Here is an 18,623-nt window from a genome sequence, read left to right as displayed (position 1 = left end):
AAGTAGGGCCTTTGGAATATGAGTAGGGCTCCTAGGTGGCGCATTCGTGGAGGAAAACCGAAGGAAGAGCAAAAGGAAGGTTAGGTGCTTGTGGGGCAAGGCCACTTGGCCTTGAATAGGGGGAGGCTTAGCTCTAGATCCCCCCTGCTTGTAGAAATGAATGGATTAGAAGGGGGCTGGGTTCTATTTTTAGGCTAGATAAGAGGTAAAGACCATAAGAGAAGATTGCCCCCTGGTAAGGAAGTGAGGAAAAAGGTGTTGTCATCTATCTCGACTAGTTTCCTGAGGTATTGGAAATCCAAACCGGCTCAGAGAATCACTGGCGCTATTTAGCCCTTCGTTTTGCCAACAAAGAAGTCTTCCTTGATGATTGCCCATTCCTTCCTTACTGAGCCGCCTCACGCTTTGGTTCAAAACTACGCACGTAAACAAAGGGCACACACTTTCAACCCAAGACTTCACACTGAGGACAGAAATTAACAAATAAAGGAGTAACGGAGTCTAGGTCTTGTAGAGCCTAGGTGCAACCGTTGCTAGCGGTTAGAGAGAAAGGGAAGGTAAACAAAGTGAATCGCAATCAAGAGAAGTGACATAACAACTGCTACTGAGAGGGAAATGCCAATACTTATATTTCATATAGGAGAGGAAGTGAAACAAATCTAGCTATACGTAGCTGTCACGTCTCGATTTTCAAAGATTAATTAGGCGAAAAATAATTAACCTAAGCGTGAGGTTTTTTAAAGAAATCTCATTCTCATTCAATTAATTATCAAAAATCCTTTTTCGTTAAACATTTTCTTTACTCTTCACAAGTCAATACAAGAAATACCATTGATAAAAACCATTAAACTCACTCTTCATGTATTACATTGAATATAATACATTCTTTTACAGACAAAATTCCCCAAAGGCTTACAATAAATAAGAGTGCGTTGCCCTTTACAGAGTATAGTACTTAGCCAAAGAAACAAATAAAATGCATTACAGCTCTACTTATAACTATGTCAAGTTAAACCTGCTGTTTGATTCTCAAGTCTAAAAACATTCCCTGTATACATGTACAAGTAGGGGGTGAGCAAATCACTAGCTTAAAAAGAGATATATGGGTACAAAGATACTCATACATATACGTAAAATCATATCATGTCAAAATCTTATGATTTTATTGCATAACCTCTTAAATCCAGTTTATTTAATTAACCCTAACTAATTAACTTAAATAAATAAACGTGCTCCAAATATCAACAAAACATTATTTTCAACCTATTTAGTTAACATATTCCTGCTAAATTAAATAATTAAATAATTCATAAAGATCTCTAACAAGTACATTTCATTCAAATGACTTATGTTAGTTAACTTAAATAAATCTACAAGTTACAATGACTATTAACAACGCCTCAATTCCAATATGTTTATTTAATTAACTCATGTCGGTTAGCTAAAATAAATTTACAATTAACAAGCTATATACACATATCTCATTTAATTAACTCATGCTAGTTAATTTAACTAGGTAATCAATCAACAAGATATCACAATTCATAATATTCAAAGGCATCACCCACAAGGCAACCAGGCACCCATTAGCAATAAGTCCCACATCACCATCGTGGTCTCGCCAAGCCCCACGTCTGCTTCCTTTATCGATTGCTAGCTGGAAGGAGCGCATTACCTCTGTATAGCACATCTGCCTACTTTACCGAGTGCTAACCAGAAGGAACGCATTACCTCTATTTAGCACATCAGCCCATTTTACTGGTTGTTAGCTGGGAGGATCGCGTTACCTCTATATAACATAATCACACTCCCACAACATATGCATTTCAAATTGCTTCCATTCATTCTCATCTAATTACATAATTACCCAATCACATAATGATTTCACGTCATTCTAAATTACGCAAATAAATCACAACACAACGCGTACTATTCATTATATAACAATCACTATCATCCTTCATCGATGGCCAAGGACAAAACCTCTAAACCAATTAATAGCATAAAAATCTCTTAATATTTCCATATACTTTCCAAGACTTAGTCAATAATATCAAAATCCTCTTTTGACTATAGTTATAAAATATAACACAAGTGTTCACTTTCCAATTATCAACATTAACCTCATTAAGTTAAACCAAGGAAAAATAAATAAATAAACGTTTTGATAACTCATTCTCGTTTTAATCCAATATATTCATTTGCTCCAAACGAGTTAAAATCACATTCTTTTCTTCTTCTTTTTTCTTGTCAAAAACCACCAAAACAATTCAAATATCTCATATATGAATTTGATGTATAAAATTATTATAATAGCATAACTCAACTAGTAAAATTAGTGACTAAATACCAAATCACATCAACTTAACTACTAATCTCAGTTCAATTTTGTTTCACACCAAACAGCTTAATCTCACATGTTTTCTCCAATTCTCATACTTGGTCAACTTTACCATGTTTAATCCCATAATATTAGAAATTAGGAAATAAATCCCATAACACACTTTTAATTACTAAGGATATAAATGTTGGAGTAATCTTCTGCATAAAATAAATAATTTGAAACCAAATCAAACAATTAAAAATAAATTACTTGCAGAATTTATTTACCGAAACAAATAAATACAAAATTGATCAAGTCGAGTGTGTGACACTTTGCCCTTAAGACAGATTCGCTCCGCTCCGGTGCATACGGATAAATGGCATCTATCTCCCAAGATACAATGATCTTACATGGATTGTAGTAGCACTCCAAACAATCTGTACGCTAGAACCTGTGTTTTATACTCTCAGAATTTTGCTCTAAAAACTAGTATGAAGAACAATGCAAATAGAGAGCAATAATGGGAAGAGAATTAATTTTCTAGATGTGAAATTTGCTGGAATGAATATGTATTTATAGGCAAACTGGTGACCCTTTGGAAGGGCCAAACATGTAGGTTTTCAAACTGAACAGGTATGGTTCAAACTAAACAAATATGAATTCAAACTGAACAAGTATGAAATTGAATTGAACCTATTGAAACAGGTTTGAATTTGTCCGAGTGCAATCTGTTAAAACAGGTTGAAAGAACTGTTTGAACCTATTGGAAAATGACCCGGAAGAGGCACTGTTTGGACAGGAAAATTGAATTCAAATTTGGCACAAAATTTGAATTAATTTCATTCAGAAAAAATAATTTTCTTGCAAGAATTTTTGAAAAAAAATCAAATAAATTTTGTCCAAAAAATTAATATTATGACCGACCCAACCCATACCCGCGCTCATGCCTGGCTCAGCTTGGCCGGCCAATGGGACGGCAGCGGCGGCACGCACGCATGTGTGGTGGTTTGAGCCAAAGCCCCCTTTGTCCATAACTCCTCCTTTCTACAAACTTGGGGTGCCCCTTGGGGCCCAACCCAAGTTTGTTCACCTAGAGCTTATAAACACATACAAGCTCTCTTCAAGTTTCAATGTGGGACAATCCATTTCAAGGAAACCCACATTTTACTTCTTTAATTGTCCATTTCACGAACCTGAAAACGATGTTAACTTCACATTCACTCAAAAATGATTTTGACGAATCGTCTTCACCGTATAATTTGCCATATGGCAAGAAACACATCACCTCTTGGACCTACCCCAAAAGACATGTGGGACCCACTCAAATTTGGGCTCAAAGTTGGCCCAAAATAAGCCTACAGAAAACCATAATCCCCCACATGAATGAAATTTGATGGAGAGAAAATGCAACAATATAATCTAATTATATAGAGTACAAAAATTGGAAATATTCTGCAAAGGATAGGTACTTTTGGCTTTGAACCTTCCCTTGTGAGACACTATCGGATTTACTAGCTAACTAGTGAACAAGATGTCTTAAACTGTTCAGCCATTTGTGTAAACCAAGACAATAGAACTCACACAGTATATTATCAGACACAGTTTAGTTCTTACTATTGTGTTCATTTTAGCCTTGAATAACTTGGTCTTTCATGAGTGCTCTAAAGAATTGTAGCTGTAACAACCACGATCCATGATTAACATTAATCCATGCTTAATTATACCTAACAAGAAATTAACGTGAAAATTTGCACCATGTGTTACTCTATTTGTGTTTATATCTGTTTGACGTAGAAATATATGTTCATGTTTTTATTCGGGTTGCGAATTGAAGGCCTTATCGACATTCGATTCAAAAGTTGACTTGATTTGCGTGTTATTTAGAATTTTTAAAATTTTATGGTAGGTCCAATTAAAATTCGGTTCGGAACAATTAAATTAGATTAATTTAATGGCTCATTCGATTAGTCTTAATTATCTACCATTAGACAAGCCTACATAAGGCTACTTGTGTACTCCTACTCACTCTTTTCCCTCATGTCAACACATTTTGAGCTCACACACACACAACCAACGTGAGAGAGGGAGAAAGAAGAGAAGTTGAGCTCAAATTATAGAGATTGCTAGAGAACTTGTGAATTTGGACTTAGGAACTCAAGGACCAAACTTCTAGCTCTCATCTTGGCAAGACAAGTTTAAGTAAGAATCCACCCCTTTGTTCGAACAACTATGAAGTGTAAGACACGAACTCTAGAGAATTGAGTTGATTAATGTAAAAATTGGGTTAGAAATGAAGAGTATAAAGCCATACCATGCATGCATGCATATTTTCTCACACTTTGAGTTTAATTTCTAAGAATTCCCTCATGCATGTCTTGAATTCACCTTAATTTTGGGAAATCATCAAGTTTCATGTTGTTTTGTAGCATTTGATCATGTTTTGAGAAGCTTAAGTTCAAAGAAATTCATGCATGTCATGTTCATGGAACATTCATAAACTTTAAGTTGAATGTTTGAGCAAATGGCAAGCTATTGCGCCATGATTTCTTGAAATGATCCTTAATTCATGATATTTTATGAGTTTCTCAATGTTTCCTCAAGTTTTGGCCCAAAAAAATTGAGCTTGATGCTTTAAGATTGAGTTTTGAAGCTTGGAAGCAATTCTGGAAATTCCAGAATTCTGCTTCCACGCTCGAGCGACGGATTCCACGCTTGAGTGACTACTCTATGTCTCACACTTCCGCTAGTCGCTTGAGCGACCAAGGGCTGGCTCGAGCGTGAAATGCATGCTCCCAGAAGTTCTTACGTTTTACAGCATGCTCGAGCGACAAAAGTTGCGCTTGAGCGAGGGCATGTCTCTCACACTCGAGCAAGCATCGAACGAAAAAATTAAACAACCAGCACTTTTTCGAAAGTTTGCAGACCGCTCCAGCAAAGGAAGTTGTGCTCGAGCGGACCCTCACATTTTGCATGTCTGCTCAAGCGAGGAAAGCCACGCTTGAGCGTGGACCCTGTTTTCAGCAAGTTTTGAAAAATGTTTTCAAGTACATTTTTGCATCCTCATTCCATCCTAAGCATTCCTAGGCCAAGATTAAGACACTATAATGAGGATAAAGGCTAGAAACACGCTAAGAACAAATGAAATAAGTTGTGTATAAACCGAGCGTGTGTTTCAGTATATGTATATGTCATGTTATGTAGGTCACGCGCCTCAAGTTAAGTGAATCGCCTACTCTACTCGTCTATCTGGAGCCACCAGTTATCTGTGAGTGATGACTTAGTAAAATTATGTTCAAGTTAAATTATTTTTTGTATATGAAATAAGATTTGTTTTATGAAATGTTATGTTCACACTATGAATGATTGTCCGCATTTGGCAAACATTTATGACATTAATGTTAGGATTCAAGTATGCTCTCTGTACCCGGACCGAAGATTCCTTAATGGAACTGGCAAGTTATCTGTACTCGGCTGGAGGTTCCTTTATAGAATTGACAAGTTATCCGCGTCCAGTCTGAAGGTTCCTTTATGGAATTGGCAAGTTATCTATACCCGACCAGAGGTTCCTCTATGGAACTGACAAGTATGATCTATGATGTTTTGTATATGACCTGTTAGCGCTGAAGGATGAATTATGAATGATCAAACATGATTTCTGAATTTTGTATACGCATTGAATGAGAATACAAATACGAATTGGTTTTATGTACGGATTTAATTATGAGACGTCATTCATTTAACCTTTTACTCTATTATTATTCACTGGGCTCCCGTTCACTATTTATATTATGTATGTAGGTGATCAAGCACATGACCAGGCTTAGAGTTGAGGGCTTGGCGTCTCAGTTTTTGTTAGCCAACCTTTGCGCCTCCCGAGGAGGTTCTAGATTAAGTCAAGTCTAGTGGCTGTGTTGTTATGATTGTATAAGATTTTGTTTCTTTTGCTCCCTGAACAAGTTTCTCTGTTTTTAAGTATATGAAGTGACATGTAAATACTGTATCTTTTGACGTCACTCGTATGTTTATAAAAGTTTAAGATTATCTGTCTCATATATGTCTTCACAACTCGATAGACTACCGCAACCCCTAATTATACATTATTATGTTATGAGGCCTTTGGTAATCCAAAGATTACTGGCCGGTTACGATGTTAAACCTATAGGGGCAGGTTTAGGTCATGACAAAGTGGTATCAGAGCACGTGTTCCACCACACACACGAGTCCATACGAGCTTAGGAGGTCCTAATAAGAAGTAGGAGCATTCTATTTGCATGTGTGATTGTGTGTTTTTGAAAGTGAAAGCGTAAATCTGGTTATGATCACATGATATGGAAACAAATAATCTAAATAATGTAAAAAGGACTATTTGCCTATGTTTATGATGTTCCGTTTACCTATAGCAAATGGAAAATACAAGAAGTGATGGAACAACTGAATCATCTGAGGCTCGAATGAGCTGCATGGAATAAATGCTAGTAGCTTTAACTGAGGCAATAGCTCAACAACAACAGAGGCAACAACCCTTACCTCCTCCACCCCCGCCGATCCAAGTGGAGCCGAACAGCAATGATCTCATAAATTTAACTCAGAAGTTCCTAAAGACGAAACCACTGACTTTCTTAGATGGCATTGAACAGTTAAAAGTAAAGACATGGTTACTTGAAATGGAGAAGCTATTTGAAATATTCCCTTGTTCTGAGGTTCAGAAAGTTATTCTAGCCACCTATACTCTGAAAGATGAAGCCCGAAGGTGGTGGTTTCTAATCCGAAACAGTAATGGGAATATGACATGGGCACAATTTAATGCAATCTTCTATGATAAATACTTCCCTCAATGTTTTCGGGATCGAAAAGTTTCTGAATTCCAAAAACTCAAACAAGGCAGGATGTCCGAAGTTGAGTATAAGGCCAAATTTATTGAGTTAGCTCGATTTGCTCCACATATGGTGGATACTGATTACAAGAAGGCACAAAAATTTGAAGGCGGACTGGATCTGGAAGTGTTTGACCGAGTAGGCGTCTTCAAATTGCCTATCAATATGGAAGTTTTAGACAGAACGATAATGGCGGAAGCCACAATCGCAGCAATGAAACAAGTCAAGGCACCAACAATAGAATGGAGAAGCAAAAGATCTGGGTCTAATTTTCGGAAAGGTCGTCCCTTCTTCACAAACAAAAAGCAAAATACTGGATCTTCAAGTAGATCAAGCCAAAGTAGTGGGTCTATGCCATTCTATTCAGAATGTGGAAGGAAACATAAAGGCATGTGTCATTATGCATCGGGCGGGTGTTTTCGCTATGCCAAAACCAGTCACATGATTAAGGACTGTCCAATGAGGTTTGACAATGCAAACCATCCAGCAGCAAGTTCGGCCGAATCTACTCCTATAACGAGACCCAATACAAGAGCTAGTGCCAGGAATAACATCGGGAATGAAACACTGAGGTAAGGGAGAGTGTTTTCTCTAGAACCTGGAGGCGTACAAAATACCGAGCCAGTAGTGTCAGGTATAATTTCTATCTGTGCACAGAATGCCTATGTACTGATTGATTATAGTTCTACGCATTCATTTGTATCGCATGCTTTTTCTCAGAAGTTGGCTAGATCATTAGAACCTATGAATTGCATACTATATGTGTCTACACCATTGGGAAGTTCTATGATGTGCACCCATGAATACCCTGAATGTGATGTTTTGATTAACGATATGACATTGTACGTTGATTTGCTGCCTTTGAGCATTGACCACTTTGATTGTATATTGGGCATGGATTGGTTGTCAATATACTGTGCCACTATTGATTGTGTGAATAAAACTGTCACGTTTAAACCACCTGGTATGCCTGAGTTTGTTTTCACTGGGAATGGGGTAGTACCTCTACCATACTTGATTCCATTCATGAAAACCAGGAAATTGTTGAGAAAAGGTTGTCGGGGTTACCTGTGCAGTGTAATGCCTATGTCTTCGGATAGTACCAGTGTGGAAGCTATTCCTGTGGTTTGTGAATTTCCTAATGTGTTTCCTAATGACTTACCCGGAAACCTAATTGATAGGGAAATTAAGTTTACCATTGACATAGTGCCTGGAACACAACCTATCTCTAAAACTCCATATAGAATGTCGACTTCTGAACTGAAAGAATTAAAAGTTCAACTCCAAGAACTCTTAGATAAGAAATTCATCCATCCGAGTACCTCACCTTGGGAAGCCCCAGTGTTATTTGTTAAAAAGAAAGACGAATCTTTGAGACTATGTATTGATTACCGTGAGTTGAATAAAGTAATCGTAAAGAACAATTGTCCATTGCCTCGAATAGATAACCTGTTTGACCAATTTCAGGAAGCCCAAGTGTTTTCTAAAATTGACCTTAGATCCGAGTATCACCAGTTAAAGGTCAAGGCAAAAGACGTAGAGAAGACTGTATGCAGAACTAGATACGGGCACTATGAATTTTTGATAATGCCATTTGGGGTAATTAATGCACCTGCAGTGTTCATGGATTTAATGAATAGGGTGTTCAAATAATTTCTGGATGAATTTATTGTTGTTTTTATTGATGATATATTGATTTACTCCAAAAGCAGGGAAGAACATGAGAATCATTTGAAAACTGCCTTACAGATTCTGAGAGAAAAGAAATTGTATGCAAAATTGTCCAAATGTGAATTCTGGCTTGACAGTGTGGCATTTTTTGGGCATGTAATCAACAAGGATGGTATCTCTGTTGACCTGCAGAAAATTGAAACTATTGTGGACTGGCCTAGACCAACAAATTTGTTAGAAGTTAGAAGTTTTCTGGGACTTGTAGGTTAATACAAAAGATTTGTGAAAGATGTTTCAAAACTTGCTATGACATTAACCCAGTTAACCCAGAAAAATGTCGCGTTTGACTGGAATGATCAAAGAGAGTCCACCTTCCAAGAACTGAAAGCTAGACTAGTAACTGCACCAATCCTTACTTTGCCAAACGAAACAGATAGGTTCCAGATTTATAGTGATGCTTCCTATAAAGGCTTGGGTTGTGTATTAATGCAAAATGGAAAGATAATTGCTTATGCTTCTCGGCAACTCCGACTACATGAAAATAATTACCCGACTCATGATCTTGAACTGGCAGCTATAGTTTTTGCTTTAAAGATTTGGCATCATTATTTGTTTGGTGTGGTTTGTGAAGTATACACCGATCATAAAAGTCTCAAATATTTCTTCACCCAAAAAGAATTGAACATGAGACAGAGGAGATGGTTAGAGTTAATCAAAGACTATAATTTATAGATTTTCTATCATCTAGGGAAAGCCAATACAGTCGTAGATGCTTTGAGCTGACAGTCCATTGCCAGTTTGTCATGTTTGCTCACCGGACAGAAAGAATTGATATGCGATTTGGAAAAGAATGAGATTGAAGTTGTATTACGAGAACAAGGTGGGATCTTAGCTGCTATCTCTGCCCAGCCTGCAATCATTGAAGAAATCAAAGAGAAATAACTGCAAGATGAATTCTTGAAAAAGATTGTGAATGAAATTGACTCAAAACCAAGGCCCGAGTTTGTATTTGAAAACAATGTGTTGAAATTTCAAAGTCGTCTTTGTGTGCCGGATTGTTCTTATTTAAGGAAAGAAATCATGACAGAAGCTCACAACTCCAAATTTTCCATACATCTAGGAAACACGAAGATGTATCATGATTTGAAATAGAATTTCTGGTGGCCTAGAATGAAAAAGAGCATTGCAAACTTTGTAGCCCGATGTTTGTATTGCCAACAAGTCAAAGCTGAACATCAACGACCCGCTGGTTTACTACAATCGCTTCCAATACCGAAATGGAAATGGGAGCATATTACCATGGACTTCATTATGGGATTACCTCGCTCTTCTCGAGGTATGGATTCTATCTAGGTAATTGTTGATCATTTAACTAAATCTGCACATTTCTTACCTATTAAATCACTGTATAATGTGAATAAGTTGGCTAATTTATATGTTAACAAAATTGTAAGATTACATGGCGTACCAGTATCTATTATATCAGACAGAGATCCTAAGTTCATTTCAAGATTCTGGTAGAGTCTACAGCAAGCTCTAGGAACTGAGCTGAGATTAAGCAGTGCTTATCATCCACAGACAAATGGTCAATCTGAACGGACCATTCAAACGTTGGAAGACTTATTACGGATGTGTGCTCTAGACTTTCAAGGCAGTTGGGAAACCTACTTACTGTTGGCCGAGTTTGTGTATAATAACAACTATCATTCAAGTATTGGTATGGCTCCTTATGAAGCTTTGTATGGTAAAAAATGCCGATCTCCGATCTATTGGGCTGAGGTAGGTGATAGACCGTTGTTAGGACCAGAACTTGTGCAAGAAACGACTAAAAATGTGAAATTAATTTAGCAAAGACTGAAAACTGCACAAAGCCGCCAGAAGAGCTATGCCGATCTTCGAAGAAGAGACAGGGCATATGAAGTCGGGGACCATGTATTTATCAAGGTGACTCCAATGAAAGGGCAAATGCGATTTGGGATGAAAGGCAAGTTGGCACCAAGATATGTTGGGCCATATGAAATTCTCGAAAAGATCAATTTAGTAACTTACCGAGTGGCCTTACCTCCTGTAATGGAGTATATGCACAACGTTTTTCATGTTTCAATGCTTCGAGATTACTTATGAGATCCGCTCCATGTGATAGAACCGACTTATGTGCTTCTGAAGAATGACTATACGTACGAGGAGAGGCCAATGCAAATTATAAACCGCCGAATCAAAAGATTGAGAAACAAGGAAATTCCGTTAGTGAAGGTTGATTGGCAGAATCACGGAGGAACTTATGCAACTTGGGAGACAAAAGAAGACACGATGAGAAGATACCCTGAATTGTTTCCTTTGAATCTGATGTTCTTCTAGAATAAAGGTAACTCGAGTTTGGAGGACCAAACTCTTTAAGGGGGGAAGACTTTAATAACCCCAACTCATGATTAACAGTAATCCATGCTTAATTATACCTAATAAGAAATTAACATGAAAATTTGCACCATGTGTTACTCTATTTGTGTTTATATCTGTTTGACATAGAAATATATGTTCATGTTTTTATTCGGGTTGCGAATTGAAGACCTTATCGGCATCCGATTCAAAAGTTGACTTGATTTGCGTGTTATTTAGAATTTCTAGAATTTTATGGTAGGTCCAATTAAAATTCAGTTCGGAACGATTAAATTAGATTAATTTAATGGCTCATTTGATTAGTCTTAATTATCTACCATTAGACAAGCCTATATAAGGCTACTTATGTACTCCTACTCACTTTTTTCCCTCATGTCAACACATTTTGAGCTCACACACACACAACCAACGTGAGAGAGGGAGAAAGAAGAGAAGTTGAGTTCAAATTATAGAGATTGCTAGAGAACTTGTGAATTTGGACTTAGGAACTCAAGGACCAAACTTCTAGCTCTTATCTTGACAAGTTTAGGTAAGAATTCAACCCTTTGTTTGAACAACTATGAAGTGTAAGACATGAACTCTAGAGAATGGAATTGATTAATGTAAGAATTGGGTTAGAAATGAAGAGTATAGAGCCATACCATGCATGCATGCATATTTTCTCACATTTTGAGTTTAATTTCCAAGAATTCCCTCATGCATGTCTTGAATTCACCTTAATTTTGGAAAATCATCAAGTTTCATGTTGTTTTGTAGCATTTGATCATGTTTTGAGAAGCTTAAGTTCAAAGAAATTCATGCATGTCATGTTCATGGAACATTCATAAATTTTAAGTTGAATGTTTGCGCAATTGGCAAGCTATTAGGCCATGATTTCTTGCAATGATCCTTAATTCATGGTGTTTTATGAATTTCTCAATGTTTCCTCAAGTTTTGGTCCAGAAAAATCGAGCTTGATGCTTTAAGATTGAGTTTTGAAGCTTGGAAGTAATTATGGAAATTCCAGAATTCTGCTTCCACGCTCAAGCGACGGATTCCACGCTTGAGCGACTACTCTGTGTCTCACACTTCCGCTCGAGCGACCAAGGGTTGGCTCGAGCGTGAAATGCATGCTCCCAGAAGTTCTTACGTTTTATAGCACGCTCGAGCGACAAAAGTTGCGCTCGAGCGAGGGCATGTCTCTCACATTCGAGCGAGCATCAAGCGGAAAAATCAAGCAACCAGTACTTTTTCGAAAGTTTGTAGACTGCTCTAGCGAAGGAAGTTGCGCTCAAGTGGACCCTCACATTTTGCATGTCCGCTCGAGCGAGGAAAGCCACGCTCAAGCGTAGACCTTGTTTTCAGCAAGTTTTGAAAAATGTTTTCAAGTACATTTTTGCATTCTCATTCCATTCTAGGCATTCCTAGGCCAAGATTAAGACACTATGATGAGGATAAAGGCTAGAAACACGCTAAGAGCAAATGAAATAAGTTGTGTACAAACCAAGCGTGTGTTCCAATGTTTGTATCTATCATGTTATGTAGGTCACGCGCCTCAAGTTAAGTAAATCGCCTACTCTACTCATCTATCTGGAACCACCGGTTATCTATGAGTGATGACATAGAAAAGCTGTGTTCAAGTTAAATTATTTTCTGTACATGAAATAAGATCTATTTTATGAAATGTTATGTTCACACTATGAATGATTGTCTGCCTTTGGCAAACATTTATGGCATTAATGTTAAGATTCAAGTATGCTATCTGTACCCGGACTGGAAGTTCCTTAATGGAATTGGCAAGTTATCTATACTCGGCTGGAGGTTCCTTTATGGAACTGACAAGTTATCCGTGCCCAGTCCGGAAGTTCCTTTATGAAATTGGCAAGTTATCCGTACCCGGCTAGAGGTTCCTCTATAGAATGACAATTATGATTTATGATGTTTTGTATATGATCTGTTAGCGCTAACGGATGAATTATGAATGATCAAACATGATTTCTGAATTTTGTATACGCATTGAATGAGAACATGAATATAAATTGGTTCTATGTACGAATTTAATTATGAGACGTCATTCATTTAACCCTTTACTCTGTTATTATTCACTAGGCCCACGCTCACTATTTATATTATGTATATAAGTGATCAAGTACATGACCAGGCTCAGAGTTTAGGACCTAGCGTCTCAGTTTTTGTCAGCCAACCTTTACGCCTCCTAAGGAGGTTCCGGATTAAGTCAAGTCTAGTAGCTGTGTTGTTATGATTGTATAAGATTTTGTTTCTTTTGCTCCCTAAACAAGTTTCTCTGTTTTTAAGTATATGAAGTGACGTGTAAATACTGTATCTTTTGACGTTACTCGTATGTTTATAAAAATTTAAGATTATTTGTCCCATATATGTCTTCACAGCTCGATAGACTATGTATATTTTATGTATTTACTTTCGCAGCCCCTAATTATACATTACTATGTTATGAGGCCTTTGGTAATCCAAGGATTACTGGCCGGTTACGACGCTAAACCTATAAGGATGGGTTTGGGTCGTGACAGTAGCCTTTCGCAAATCTCATAGAAATGGCCCAGTTCACACTGATATAGGTGATTCTTATGAAGAGTATCTTGTCATACTCCACTAGGTATTCCTAGATATAAGAATCATTAACAGTATTACTTAACCTAAAACGTTACATACATCACTATTTTATCATAGAAATGGGTAAGAGTTTGACTCCCCAGTGATCCTTATGAGTCATCCACAACTCGGTTGTCCCTTTGAACCTAGATCTTGGGATCTCCAGTCAACTAGGTTGGGTTACCGTTGTGGTAACTCTTATTTAATAGGCTTGAGTCTCATTCCTCTCGATGAATTCTCAACTAACTCTCTTGCTAACCCTTTGGTTAGTAGATCCGCTATATTGTCTTTAGACTTCACATATTTAATGGAAATAATTTCATTAGAGAGTAGTTGTCTTACGGTGTTATGTTGACGACAAATGTGTCGCGACTTACCGTTATACATATGACTCTATACTGTACCTATTGCTGATTGACTATCACAATGTATGCATATAGCAGGCACCGGTTTTGGCCACATTGGAATATCTTCAAGGAAGTGACGAAGTCATTCTGCTTTTTCCTCAGCTTTATCTAAAGCTATAAATTTTGATTCCATAGTAGACCTAGCAATGCAAGTCTATTTGGAAGATTTTTAAGATACAGCTGCCCCACCAAGAGTAAAGACATACCTACTGGTGGATTTTGAGTCTCTAGTATCCGATATCCAATTTGCATCGCAGTATCCTTCAAGTATTGCTGGATATCTAGTATAATTTAGCCCAATGTTACGAGAAAATCTAAGGTATCTTAAAACTCTTATAATAGCTTTCCAATGTTCTACTCCTAAATTACTCGTATATCGATTTAATTTACTTACGGTATATGCTATATCTTGGCGAGTGCAGGTTATGAAGTACATTAAGTTTCCAATAATTTGGGCATACTCTAGTTGAGAAATATTTTCCTGTACATTCTTAGAAAGAAACAAATTAACATCCACAGGTTTTCTAGCAAGATGATCACCATCTTTGCTGAATTTGCCAAATATTTTCTCAATGTAATGTGCTTGTAACAAATCATATCCTTCTAATGTTTTAGTAACTTTCATAACAAGAATTACATTAGCAATCCCTATGTTCATGTCAAAATGTTTATTCAATATTTTCTTGGTAGTTTTAATCATGTCATTATTACTACCTCTGATGAGTATATCATCCACATAAAGACATGCTATAACATAACCGTTGTTTGTGTTTTTAATATAAACACATTTGTCACGTTCATTAATTTTAAATCCATTTGACATCATTGCCTTGTCAAATTTCTCATGCCATTGATTTGGCACTTATTTTAAACCATATAATGATTTAACCAATTTACATACTTTCTTTTCTTTTCTTGGAACAAAAAATCCTTCTGGTTGTTCCATGTAAATTTCTTTATTTAACTCACCATTTAAGAAAGTTGTTTTCACATCCATTTGATGAATTTCTAGATTGCTCAAAGATGTAATGGCAATCAGCATTCTAATGGATGTTATTCTAGTAACTGGTGAGTTTGTGTCAAAGTAGTCAAGACCTTTTTTTTGTCTATATCTTTTGACCACAAGTCTTGCCTTGTATTTATCAATTGGTCCATCTGCTTTCATTTTTCTCTTGAAAATCCATTTGTACCCAAGAGGTTTACAACCTGGTGGTAAGTCCATAATTCTCAAGTGTGATTTTGCAAGATGGATTCAATTTCGCTATTTACAGCCGTTTTCCATAGAAGAGCCTCAGGACTTGACATAACTTCTTTAAAAGTCAAAGGCTCATTTTCTAACGAAAATGTTAGAAAATCTGGACCCAAAGATTCTGAGATTCAAGCACGTTTACTACGCCTAGGTTCCTCTTTCTCATTTTGATCTAACTTTTGCTCTTGTTCTTGATTTTGTTCATGATCATGACTAGTAATAACATCATGAGATCTTTTATTAGTACTAGTCTCTTATCCAGTTTTATAAGGAAACACATGTTCAAAGAATGATTCATTCCGAGATTCTATGATAGTATTTACATACATTTCAAAATGCTCTGATTTATGAATCAAAAACTGATATGCACTACTATTCTTGGCATAACCAATGAATATGTAATCAACAGTTTTAGGACCTATCTTAGTCTTTTTAGGACTAGGAATAGCCACTTTAGCCAAACACCCCCACACTTTTAAGTATTTGCAAGATGGTACTCTCTCATGTCACATTTCATGAGGTGTTTGATTTACTTTCTTTTGAAGTACTTTTTTAAAAATATAACTAGCAGAAAGTATTGCCTCCCCCCACAAGTTCTGAGATAATCTAAAACTTATTAACATGGCATTCATCATTTCTTTTAAAATCCTTTTTCTTTTCTTTTTTTCTGCAACTCCATTTTGCTGAGGTAAATAAGAAGCGGTGGTTTGATGAATTATTCCATGTTTTTTAAAAAACTCACCAAAAAGTGATTCATATTCACCATCGCTATCATTTCTTAGTTTTTTAATCTTCTTACCAAGTTGATTTTCAACTTCATTCTTATATTGAATGAAAGTTTCCAAAGTTTCGTTTTTGGTTCGAATTAAATAAACATAACTATATCTAGTATAGTCATCTATGAAAGTGATAACATATTTTTTCCCACTTCTAGTTCGAATTGATTTAAAATCACAAATGTCACTATGAATTCAAGTGGTTCCATACTTCTTTCAATTGAATGAAAATGAGTTTTTGTTAATTTTGCCTCAACACAAATTTTACATTTATGATTTGGATCAATTTCAAATTTAGGAAAACATTTCATATTAATTAATCTACGCAAAGATCCATAATTAACATGTCTTAATCTACCATGAGACAAAATTGAAAACTCAAGCAAGTAAGAAGAAGATGTATTATTATTAATAACAGATGGTACAACAGTCATTACGTTTATTTTGAAAAGGTCATCAGACATGTAACATTTCCCTACATACATCCCATTTTTAGTAAGTATACATTTATCACCCTCAAACACTAGCCTAAACCTATTTTTACTCAATAAAGATCCGAAGGCTAGATTCTTGCAAATATCCAGTACATGCAGCACATTGTTGAGAGTGAGTTCCTTTCCAGATGTCATTTTCAGAATAATTTTTCCTAATCCTTCAACTTAGATGTCGAGGAGTTGCCCATAAAAAGTTGTTAGCTGTTGTCCACCACAAAATAGGATGTGAACATCTTTTTGTCGACACAGATGTGGTGAGTAGCACCAGTGTCCACCCACCATTCTTTAGGATTTCTGACAAAGTTTTTCTCGGAAACAACTGCAGAAAGATTTATGTCATCTACACCATTGGAAATTTTGTCCACTTCAGTCATATTAGCTTGAGCAGGCTTCTTGCTTGATTTTCTTTTGCCTTTGCACTTGCTACGGCCAACTTTGGCCTAATGTCCCTCTTTTTCACAGATGTATCATTTGCCATTGAACTTGTACTTCTTAGTTTCCCCTCCTTTAGAGCCTTATGAGGAACTTTCTCCACAATACTTCTGTTTTTTTACTTTTCGTGCATGTTCCACCACATTTTCCTTAGACTTCATTGGATGCTTACCAACCCGCCTTTTAGGATTGCGATTGTTCTCCTCAATCCTTAAACGCACAATCAATTCCTCCAAAGTCATTTCTTTATGCTTGTGTTTGAGGTAGTTCTTGAATTCCTTCCAGCGTTGTGGTAATTTTTCAATTAAGGCAGCCACTTGGAAGGATTCACTAAGAGACATGCCTTCTATATGAATGTCATGCAGAATAAGTTGGAGATCTTGAACTTGACTGGTCATAGTCTTTGAATAAATTATTAAAAAATCCAGGAATTTGCTAACCACAAATTTCTTTTAGCCAGTATCTTCTGTTTTGTACTTTTTCTACAAAGACTCCTAAAGTTCCTTTGTCGTCTTGATAGGGCTGTAGACGTTGTACAATGTGTTATCAAGTCTATTGAAGACATAGTTCCAGCAAAGGAAATCAACATGTTTCCAAGCATCGACTGCAGCAATCACTTGTCGGTCGGTTTTATCCTCGTTCAGAGTAGAAGCATTCTCACAGAGGAAACACGCCAGGTTGAGAGTAGTAAGATAAAACAGTATTTTCTACTACCATCTTTTAAAATCAGTTCCTGAGAACTTCTTTGGCTTTTCACCGTGATTGACTGGCATAGTCACAACATGAGAGTGGGTTGGAGCAATTGCAGTCACCACACCAGTACTGGTCTGAACATTAGTTTGACCGGTTTTAATAACCATGAATTCTAAATTATAAAACAAAATTAGAATTAGAATTTTATACTACACAGAAAATTAAAACCATAAACACAGAATTTAATTTTGTAAAAATAAAACAAACAAAAATTGTAACTTTTATTTCCAACTAATTTGAAAATAAAATTTTTATTTAAACAAATTAATTCTACACAGAAAAATATTTCTGTAACACTTTGTAGACACCCCATTTTTTATGGCCCTTACGACTTGGACGTCATCGCATACACACCCGATGATGAGTTTATGTGCTCGAAGTCCTCAGCGGAATATCACAGCTTTGAGCCTTTCAAACCCTGCACTCTTGTTGCCTCATTCTTGGACCAAGCCTTGGTTCTTCAAGCCTGCAACCCTTGGTTCTTCAAGCCTGCAACCCTTGGTGGCCTGGCGGCCACATTTTTGGGTTGTCGGCCATCACCTTTTGGTTGCTGACCACTGATGTGGTCTGCCGGCCACCAATTTCTTTTGCAGATATTTTGTGACAACTGTGTCAGCTATTTGCACAGATGCATGCA

General features: G+C 36.6%; 1 protein-coding gene across 1 annotated transcript; it reads left to right on the top strand.

The window, feature by feature from the left end:
• Positions 1-6,792: 6,792 nt before the first annotated feature.
• LOC145821431 (uncharacterized) lies at positions 6,793-8,921 on the top strand. The gene is made up of 3 exons (XM_082917947.1): positions 6,793-7,769; positions 7,881-8,796; positions 8,910-8,921. Exons 1-3 carry the CDS (start codon positions 6,793-6,795, stop codon positions 8,919-8,921), a joined length of 1,905 nt encoding a protein of 634 aa, XP_082774073.1.
• The last annotated feature ends 9,702 nt before the right edge of the window (positions 8,922-18,623 follow it).

The sequence above is a fragment of the Camellia sinensis genome, chromosome 3 (assembly GCF_055761805.1).
Source record: "Camellia sinensis isolate YWXY chromosome 3, ASM5576180v1, whole genome shotgun sequence".
Lineage (NCBI taxonomy): Eukaryota > Viridiplantae > Streptophyta > Magnoliopsida > Ericales > Theaceae > Camellia > Camellia sinensis.
Note: the sequence above shows the minus strand (reverse complement) of the source record. Positions and strands in the feature narration are given on the sequence as shown.

Bases quoted from the DNA above. Each gene is read 5' to 3' on its own strand.
- LOC145821431 (XM_082917947.1), top strand. From the start codon at position 6,793: ATGCTAGTAGCTTTAACTGAGGCAATAGCTCAACAACAACAGAGGCAA. The intron at 7,770-7,880 runs GTAAGGGAGAGT...GATTGATTATAG, and splicing joins ATCGGGAATGAAACACTGAG to TTCTACGCATTCATTTGTAT.